The sequence below is a fragment of the Montipora foliosa genome, chromosome 1 (genome assembly GCF_036669935.1).
Source record: "Montipora foliosa isolate CH-2021 chromosome 1, ASM3666993v2, whole genome shotgun sequence".
NCBI lineage: Eukaryota > Metazoa > Cnidaria > Anthozoa > Scleractinia > Acroporidae > Montipora > Montipora foliosa.
In genome coordinates this window covers 71157917-71168659 of record NC_090869.1, presented here as the reverse complement: position 1 = coordinate 71168659, position 10743 = coordinate 71157917, and the positions used below count along the sequence as shown (strand labels likewise).

The 10743-nt window shown below is 41.0% G+C and overlaps 1 protein-coding gene across 1 annotated transcript in view; it reads right to left on the bottom strand.

The window, feature by feature from the left end:
* LOC137973262 (uncharacterized) overlaps nt 1-65 on the bottom strand; it is a 5025-nt gene extending 4960 nt beyond the window's left edge. The window contains exon 1 of the mRNA XM_068820040.1: nt 38-65. Within this exon, the coding sequence (XP_068676141.1) occupies nt 38-65 (28 nt within the window). The remainder of the gene's footprint in view (nt 1-37) is intronic.
* Nucleotides 66-10743: the final 10678 nt, after the last annotated feature.

Here is a 10743-nt window from a genome sequence, read left to right as displayed (position 1 = left end):
CTGGAGAAACGGCCAAAAAAACCAATGTAACACTGACCTGAAATCTCCAGGAAAGCTTGCTCCATTACCCACCTACCTTTCTGATCACCTAATTATAAGATGATGAAAATGTTTCTCAGAAACTCTTCGTACCAAAATAAAGCCTACCAAATAGCAGCAAGTTGAAAAAAAAAAAAATGAGGCAAGGAAAGCGAAAAGAGGAGGGACGGAGAGAAAGCGAAAAGTGAAGTTCGAAAGTGTTGTGCTACTTTTAAAGCCAAAAACTATGTCGAAATTTTGCTTTCTGCGCATGCCGAACTTGCAAGCACCTGAGTGAAAAAGCCGCGGAGTGTACAAGTGGAAAAAAACGGGTTTGTAGGCATATTTAGCTCTTACACTGCACTACATTGACCAAAAAACCTCTCAACTACCTTCATAACGTGTTTCTCGGCCAAATCTCTAGTAGCCAAAGGGTTAATACGTATTTTACGAATGCGCATGCGTTCTGTACTAACTCTGCTTACCACATGAACAAGAACAAGGAATAAAATTCAGAACTATAGACTATCCTTAGTTTGAATGACACTAACAGAAGGAGCTACCGTAGTCAAGGGGTTCATCACAGATGGCTCAGGGACCGATTAATCCCTCCCTCTTTGGATCGAAAGTAGGCACGGGGGACCCCAGGCAGAGTTTTTGCATTTTTTTTTTTTTTCTTAAACCCTTTGATTACTATCTGGCAAAATACGTCCAGCTTTATCCACGTGTCCCATCTTGTGACATCATCACTTTTAACGGTCAGGAACAGCTTTGTCCACTAACTTGTGCAGGGAGAAGAGATCTCTCAAACTATACCAGAATGAGCACAATTCAGTCAAGGAAACTGGAGAAACGGCCAAAAAAAACCAATGTAACACTGACCTGAAATCTCCATGAAAAGCTTGCTCCATTACCCACCTACCTTTCTGATCACCTAATTATAAGATGATGAAATGTTTCTCAGAAACTCTTCGTACCAAAATAAAGCCTACCAAATAGCCAGCAAGTTGAAAAAAAAAAATGAGGCAAGGAAAGCGAAAAGAGAGGGAAGGAGAGAAAGCGAAAAGTGAAAGTCGAAAGTGTTGTGCTACTTTTAAAGCCAAAAGCTATGTCGTAATTTTGCTTTCTGCGCATGCCGAACTTTGCAAGCACCTGAGTGAAAAAGCCGCGGAGTGTACAACGTGGAAAAAAACGGGTTTGTAGGCAGGTTTAGCTCTTAAACAGCACGACATTGACCAAAAAACCCCTCAACTAGCTTCAAAACGTGTTTTTCGGCCAAATCTCTAGTAGCCAAAGGGTTAATACGTATTTTACGAATGCGCATGCGTTCTGTACTAACTCTGCTTACCACATGAACAAGAACAAGGAATAAAATTCAGAACTATAGACTATCCTTAGTTTTTATTACACTAACAGAAGGAGCTACCGTAGTCAAGGGGTTAATCACAGATGGCTCAGGGACCGATTAATCCTCCCTCTTTGGATCGAAAGTAGCACGGGGGACCCCAGGCAGAGTTGGTGCATTTTTTTTTTTTTTTTCTTAAACCCTTTGATTACTATCTGGCAAAATACGTCCAGCTTTATCCACGGTCCCATCTTGTGACATCATCACTTTTAACGGTCAGGAACAGCTTTGTCCACTAACTTGTGCAGGGAGAAGAGATCTCTCAAACTATACCAGAATGAGCACAATTCAGTCAAGGAAACTGGAGAAACGGCCAAAAAAACCAATGTAACACTGACCTGAAATCTCCATGAAAAGCTTGCTCCATTACCCACCTACCTTTCTGATCACCTAATTATAAGATGATGAAATGTTTCTCAGAAACTCTTCGTACCAAAATAAAGCCTACCAAATAGCCAGCAAGTTGAAAAAAAAAATGAGGCAAGGAAAGCGAAAAGAGAGGGAAGGAGAAAGCGAAAAGTGAAAGTCGAAAGTGTTGTGCTACTTTTAAAGCCAAAAACTATGTCGAAATTTTGCTTTCTGCGCATGCCGAACTTTGCAAGCACCTGAGTGAAAAAGCCGCGGAGTGTACAACGTGGAAAAAACGGGTTTGTAGGCAGGTTTAGCTCTTAAACAGCACGACATTGACCAAAAAACCCCTCAACTAGCTTCAAAACGTGTTTTTCGGCCAAATCTCTAGTAGCCAAGGGTTAATACGTATTTTACGAATGCGCATGCGTTCTGTACTAACTCTGCTTACCACATGAACAAGAACAAGGAATAAAATTCAGAACTATAGACTATCCTTAGTTTTTATTACACTAACAGAAGGAGCTACCGTAGTCAAGGGGTTAATCACAGATGGCTCAGGGACCGATTAATCCCTCCCTCTTTGGATCGAAAGTAGCACGGGGGACCCCAGGCAGAGTTTTTTGCATTTTTTTTTTTTTTTTCTTAAACCCTTTGATTACTATCTGGCAAAATACGTCCAGCTTTATCCACGGTCCCATCTTGTGACATCATCACTTTTAACGGTCAGGAACAGCTTTGTCCACTAACTTGTGCAGGGAGAAGAGATCTCTCAAACTATACCAGAATGAGCACAATTCAGTCAAGGAAACTGGAGAAACGGCCAAAAAAACCAATGTAACACTGACCTGAAATCTCCATGAAAAGCTTGCTCCATTACCCACCTACCTTTCTGATCACCTAATTATAAGATGATGAAATGTTTCTCAGAAACTCTTCGTACCAAAATAAAGCCTACCAAATAGCCAGCAAGTTGAAAAAAAAAATGAGGCAAGGAAAGCGAAAAGAGAGGGAAGGAGAGAAAGCGAAAAGTGAAAGTCGAAAGTGTTGTGCTACTTTTAAAGCCAAAAACTATGTCGAAATTTTGCTTTCTGCGCATGCCGAACTTTGCAAGCACCTGAGTGAAAAAGCCGCGGAGTGTACAACGTGGAAAAAACGGGTTTGTAGGCAGGTTTAGCTCTTAAACAGCACGACATTGACCAAAAAACCCCTCAACTAGCTTCAAAACGTGTTTTCGGCCAAATCTCTAGTAGCCAAAGGTTAATACGTATTTTACGAATGCGCATGCGTTCTGTACTAACTCTGCTTACCACATGAACAAGAACAAGGAATAAAATTCAGAACTATAGACTATCCTTAGTTTTTATTACACTAACAGAAGGAGCTACCGTAGTCAAGGGGTTAATCACAGATGGCTCAGGGACCGATTAATCCCTCCCTCTTTGGATCGAAAGTAGCACGGGGGACCCCAGGCAGAGTTTTTTTTTTTTTTTTTTTTTTTCTTAAACCCTTTGATTACTATCTGGCAAAATACGTCCAGCTTTATCCACGGTCCCATCTTGTGACATCATCACTTTTAACGGTCAGGAACAGCTTTGTCCACTAACTTGTGCAGGGAGAAGAGATCTCTCAAACTATACCAGAATGAGCACAATTCAGTCAAGGAAACTGGAGAAAACGGCCAAAAAAACCAATGTAACACTGACCTGAAATCTCCATGAAAAGCTTGCTCCATTACCCACCTACCTTTCTGATCACCTAATTATAAGATGATGAAATGTTTCTCAGAAACTCTTCGTACCAAAATAAAGCCTACCAAATAGCCAGCAAGTTGAAAAAAAAAATGAGGCAAGGAAAGCGAAAAGAGAGGGAAGGAGAGAAAGCGAAAAGTGAAAGTCGAAAGTGTTGTGCTACTTTTAAAGCCAAAAACTATGTCGAAATTTTGCTTTCTGCGCATGCCGAACTTTGCAAGCACCTGAGTGAAAAAGCCGCGGAGTGTACAACGTGGAAAAAAACGGGTTTGTAGGCAGGTTTAGCTCTTAAACAGCACGACATTGACCAAAAAACCCCTCAACTAGCTTCAAAACGTGTTTTTTCGGCCAAATCTCTAGTAGCCAAAGGGTTAATACGTATTTTACGAATGCGCATGCGTTCTGTACTAACTCTGCTTACCACATGAACAAGAACAAGGAATAAAATTCAGAACTATAGACTATCCTTAGTTTTTATTACACTAACAGAAGGAGCTACCGTAGTCAAGGGGTTAATCACAGATGGCTCAGGGACCGATTAATCCCTCCCTCTTTGGATCGAAAGTAGCACGGGGGACCCCAGGCAGAGTTTTTGCATTTTTTTTTTTTTTCTTAAACCCTTTGATTACTATCTGGCAAAATACGTCCAGCTTTATCCACGGTCCCATCTTGTGACATCATCACTTTTAACGGTCAGGAACAGCTTTGTCCACTAACTTGTGCAGGGAGAAGAGATCTCTCAAACTATACCAGAATGAGCACAATTCAGTCAAGGAAACTGGAGAAACGGCCAAAAAAACCAATGTAACACTGACCTGAAATCTCCATGAAAAGCTTGCTCCATTACCCACCTACCTTTCTGATCACCTAATTATAAGATGATGAAATGTTTCTCAGAAACTCTTCGTACCAAAATAAAGCCTACCAAATAGCCAGCAAGTTGAAAAAAAAAATGAGGCAAGGAAAGCGAAAAGAGAGGGAAGGAGAGAAAGCGAAAAGTGAAAGTCGAAAGTGTTGTGCTACTTTTAAAGCCAAAAACTATGTCGAAATTTTGCTTTCTGCGCATGCCGAACTTTGCAAGCACCTGAGTGAAAAAGCCGCGGAGTGTACAACGTGGAAAAAAACGGGTTTGTAGGCAGGTTTAGCTCTTAAACAGCACGACATTGACCAAAAAACCCCTCAACTAGCTTCAAAACGTGTTTTTCGGCCAAATCTCTAGTAGCCAAAGGGTTAATACGTATTTTACGAATGCGCATGCGTTCTGTACTAACTCTGCTTACCACATGAACAAGAACAAGGAATAAAATTCAGAACTATAGACTATCCTTAGTTTTTATTACACTAACAGAAGGAGCTACCGTAGTCAAGGGGTTAATCACAGATGGCTCAGGGACCGATTAATCCCTCCCTCTTTGGATCGAAAGTAGCACGGGGGACCCCAGGCAGAGTTTTTGCATTTTTTTTTTTTTTCTTAAACCCTTTGATTACTATCTGGCAAAATACGTCCAGCTTTATCCACGGTCCCATCTTGTGACATCATCACTTTTAACGGTCAGGAACAGCTTTGTCCACTAACTTGTGCAGGGAGAAGAGATCTCTCAAACTATACCAGAATGAGCACAATTCAGTCAAGGAAACTGGAGAAACGGCCAAAAAAACCAATGTAACACTGACCTGAAATCTCCATGAAAAGCTTGCTCCATTACCCACCTACCTTTCTGATCACCTAATTATAAGATGATGAAATGTTTCTCAGAAACTCTTCGTACCAAAATAAAGCCTACCAAATAGCCAGCAAGTTGAAAAAAAAAATGAGGCAAGGAAAGCGAAAAGAGAGGGAAGGAGAGAAAGCGAAAAGTGAAAGTCGAAAGTGTTGTGCTACTTTTAAAGCCAAAAACTATGTCGAAATTTTGCTTTCTGCGCATGCCGAACTTTGCAAGCACCTGAGTGAAAAAGCCGCGGAGTGTACAACGTGGAAAAAAACGGGTTTGTAGGCAGGTTTAGCTCTTAAACAGCACGACATTGACCAAAAAACCCCTCAACTAGCTTCAAAACGTGTTTTTCGGCCAAATCTCTAGTAGCCAAAGGGTTAATACGTATTTTACGAATGCGCATGCGTTCTGTACTAACTCTGCTTACCACATGAACAAGAACAAGGAATAAAATTCAGAACTATAGACTATCCTTAGTTTTTATTACACTAACAGAAGGAGCTACCGTAGTCAAGGGGTTAATCACAGATGGCTCAGGGACCGATTAATCCCTCCCTCTTTGGATCGAAAGTAGCACGGGGGACCCCAGGCAGAGTTTTTGCATTTTTTTTTTTTTTTCTTAAACCCTTTGATTACTATCTGGCAAAATACGTCCAGCTTTATCCACGGTCCCATCTTGTGACATCATCACTTTTAACGGTCAGGAACAGCTTTGTCCACTAACTTGTGCAGGGAGAAGAGATCTCTCAAACTATACCAGAATGAGCACAATTCAGTCAAGGAAACTGGAGAAACGGCCAAAAAAACCAATGTAACACTGACCTGAAATCTCCATGAAAAGCTTGCTCCATTACCCACCTACCTTTCTGATCACCTAATTATAAGATGATGAAATGTTTCTCAGAAACTCTTCGTACCAAAATAAAGCCTACCAAATAGCCAGCAAGTTGAAAAAAAAAATGAGGCAAGGAAAGCGAAAAGAGAGGGAAGGAGAGAAAGCGAAAAGTGAAAGTCGAAAGTGTTGTGCTACTTTTAAAGCCAAAAACTATGTCGAAATTTTGCTTTCTGCGCATGCCGAACTTTGCAAGCACCTGAGTGAAAAAGCCGCGGAGTGTACAACGTGGAAAAAAACGGGTTTGTAGGCAGGTTTAGCTCTTAAACAGCACGACATTGACCAAAAAACCCCTCAACTAGCTTCAAAACGTGTTTTTCGGCCAAATCTCTAGTAGCCAAAGGGTTAATACGTATTTTACGAATGCGCATGCGTTCTGTACTAACTCTGCTTACCACATGAACAAGAACAAGGAATAAAATTCAGAACTATAGACTATCCTTAGTTTTTATTACACTAACAGAAGGAGCTACCGTAGTCAAGGGGTTAATCACAGATGGCTCAGGGACCGATTAATCCTCCCTCTTTGGATCGAAAGTAGCACGGGGGACCCCAGGCAGAGTTTTTGCATTTTTTTTTTTTTTTTAAACCCTTTGATTACTATCTGGCAAAATACGTCCAGCTTTATCCACGGTCCCATCTTGTGACATCATCACTTTTAACGGTCAGGAACAGCTTTGTCCACTAACTTGTGCAGGGAGAAGAGATCTCTCAAACTATACCAGAATGAGCACAATTCAGTCAAGGAAACTGGAGAAACGGCCAAAAAAACCAATGTAACACTGACCTGAAATCTCCATGAAAAGCTTGCTCCATTACCCACCTACCTTTCTGATCACCTAATTATAAGATGATGAAATGTTTCTCAGAAACTCTTCGTACCAAAATAAAGCCTACCAAATAGCCAGCAAGTTGAAAAAAAAATGAGGCAAGGAAAGCGAAAAGAGAGGGAAGGAGAGAAAGCGAAAAGTGAAAGTCGAAAGTGTTGTGCTACTTTTAAAGCCAAAAACTATGTCGAAATTTTGCTTTCTGCGCATGCCGAACTTTGCAAGCACCTGAGTGAAAAAGCCGCGGAGTGTACAACGTGGAAAAAAACGGGTTTGTAGGCAGGTTTAGCTCTTAAACAGCACGACATTGACCAAAAAAACCCCTCAACTAGCTTCAAAACGTGTTTTTCGGCCAAATCTCTAGTAGCCAAAGGGTTAATACGTATTTTACGAATGCGCATGCGTTCTGTACTAACTCTGCTTACCACATGAACAAGAACAAGGAATAAAATTCAGAACTATAGACTATCCTTAGTTTTTATTACACTAACAGAAGGAGCTACCGTAGTCAAGGGGTTAATCACAGATGGCTCAGGGACCGATTAATCCCTCCCTCTTTGGATCGAAAGTAGCACGGGGGACCCCAGGCAGAGTTTTTGCATTTTTTTTTTTTTTTCTTAAACCCTTTGATTACTATCTGGCAAAATACGTCCAGCTTTATCCACGGTCCCATCTTGTGACATCATCACTTTTAACGGTCAGGAACAGCTTTGTCCACTAACTTGTGCAGGGAGAAGAGATCTCTCAAACTATACCAGAATGAGCACAATTCAGTCAAGGAAACTGGAGAAACGGCCAAAAAAACCAATGTAACACTGACCTGAAATCTCCATGAAAAGCTTGCTCCATTACCCACCTACCTTTCTGATCACCTAATTATAAGATGATGAAATGTTTCTCAGAAACTCTTCGTACCAAAATAAAGCCTACCAAATAGCCAGCAAGTTGAAAAAAAAAATGAGGCAAGGAAAGCGAAAAGAGAGGGAAGGAGAGAAAGCGAAAAGTGAAAGTCGAAAGTGTTGTGCTACTTTTAAAGCCAAAAACTATGTCGAAATTTTGCTTTCTGCGCATGCCGAACTTTGCAAGCACCTGAGTGAAAAAGCCGCGGAGTGTACAACGTGGAAAAAAACGGGTTTGTAGGCAGGTTTAGCTCTTAAACAGCACGACATTGACCAAAAAACCCCTCAACTAGCTTCAAAACGTGTTTTTCGGCCAAATCTCTAGTAGCCAAAGGGTTAATACGTATTTTACGAATGCGCATGCGTTCTGTACTAACTCTGCTTACCACATGAACAAGAACAAGGAATAAAATTCAGAACTATAGACTATCCTTAGTTTTTATTACACTAACAGAAGGAGCTACCGTAGTCAAGGGGTTAATCACAGATGGCTCAGGGACCGATTAATCCCTCCCTCTTTGGATCGAAAGTAGCACGGGGGACCCCAGGCAGAGTTTTTGCATTTTTTTTTTTTTTTCTTAAACCCTTTGATTACTATCTGGCAAAATACGTCCAGCTTTATCCACGGTCCCATCTTGTGACATCATCACTTTTAACGGTCAGGAACAGCTTTGTCCACTAACTTGTGCAGGGAGAAGAGATCTCTCAAACTATACCAGAATGAGCACAATTCAGTCAAGGAAACTGGAGAAACGGCCAAAAAAACCAATGTAACACTGACCTGAAATCTCCATGAAAAGCTTGCTCCATTACCCACCTACCTTTCTGATCACCTAATTATAAGATGATGAAATGTTTCTCAGAAACTCTTCGTACCAAAATAAAGCCTACCAAATAGCCAGCAAGTTGAAAAAAAAAATGAGGCAAGGAAAGCGAAAAGAGAGGGAAGGAGAGAAAGCGAAAAGTGAAAGTCGAAAGTGTTGTGCTACTTTTAAAGCCAAAAACTATGTCGAAATTTTGCTTTCTGCGCATGCCGAACTTTGCAAGCACCTGAGTGAAAAAGCCGCGGAGTGTACAACGTGGAAAAAAACGGGTTTGTAGGCAGGTTTAGCTCTTAAACAGCACGACATTGACCAAAAAACCCCTCAACTAGCTTCAAAACGTGTTTTTCGGCCAAATCTCTAGTAGCCAAAGGGTTAATACGTATTTTACGAATGCGCATGCGTTCTGTACTAACTCTGCTTACCACATGAACAAGAACAAGGAATAAAATTCAGAACTATAGACTATCCTTAGTTTTTATTACACTAACAGAAGGAGCTACCGTAGTCAAGGGGTTAATCACAGATGGCTCAGGGACCGATTAATCCCTCCCTCTTTGGATCGAAAGTAGCACGGGGGACCCCAGGCAGAGTTTTTGCATTTTTTTTTTTTTTTCTTAAACCCTTTGATTACTATCTGGCAAAATACGTCCAGCTTTATCCACGGTCCCATCTTGTGACATCATCACTTTTAACGGTCAGGAACAGCTTTGTCCACTAACTTGTGCAGGGAGAAGAGATCTCTCAAACTATACCAGAATGAGCACAATTCAGTCAAGGAAACTGGAGAAACGGCCAAAAAAACCAATGTAACACTGACCTGAAATCTCCATGAAAAGCTTGCTCCATTACCCACCTACCTTTCTGATCACCTAATTATAAGATGATGAAATGTTTCTCAGAAACTCTTCGTACCAAAATAAAGCCTACCAAATAGCCAGCAAGTTGAAAAAAAAAATGAGGCAAGGAAAGCGAAAAGAGAGGGAAGGAGAGAAAGCGAAAAGTGAAAGTCGAAAGTGTTGTGCTACTTTTAAAGCCAAAAACTATGTCGAAATTTTGCTTTCTGCGCATGCCGAACTTTGCAAGCACCTGAGTGAAAAAGCCGCGGAGTGTACAACGTGGAAAAAAACGGGTTTGTAGGCAGGTTTAGCTCTTAAACAGCACGACATTGACCAAAAAACCCCTCAACTAGCTTCAAAACGTGTTTTTCGGCCAAATCTCTAGTAGCCAAAGGGTTAATACGTATTTTACGAATGCGCATGCGTTCTGTACTAACTCTGCTTACCACATGAACAAGAACAAGGAATAAAATTCAGAACTATAGACTATCCTTAGTTTTTATTACACTAACAGAAGGAGCTACCGTAGTCAAGGGGTTAATCACAGATGGCTCAGGGACCGATTAATCCCTCCCTCTTTGGATCGAAAGTAGCACGGGGGACCCCAGGCAGAGTTTTTGCATTTTTTTTTTTTTTTCTTAAACCCTTTGATTACTATCTGGCAAAATACGTCCAGCTTTATCCACGGTCCCATCTTGTGACATCATCACTTTTAACGGTCAGGAACAGCTTTGTCCACTAACTTGTGCAGGGAGAAGAGATCTCTCAAACTATACCAGAATGAGCACAATTCAGTCAAGGAAACTGGAGAAACGGCCAAAAAAACCAATGTAACACTGACCTGAAATCTCCATGAAAAGCTTGCTCCATTACCCACCTACCTTTCTGATCACCTAATTATAAGATGATGAAATGTTTCTCAGAAACTCTTCGTACCAAAATAAAGCCTACCAAATAGCCAGCAAGTTGAAAAAAAAAATGAGGCAAGGAAAGCGAAAAGAGAGGGAAGGAGAGAAAGCGAAAAGTGAAAGTCGAAAGTGTTGTGCTACTTTTAAAGCCAAAAACTATGTCGAAATTTTGCTTTCTGCGCATGCCGAACTTTGCAAGCACCTGAGTGAAAAAGCCGCGGAGTGTACAACGTGGAAAAAAACGGGTTTGTAGGCAGGTTTAGCTCTTAAACAGCACGACATTGACCAAAAAACCCCTCAACTAGCTTCAAAACGTGTTTTTC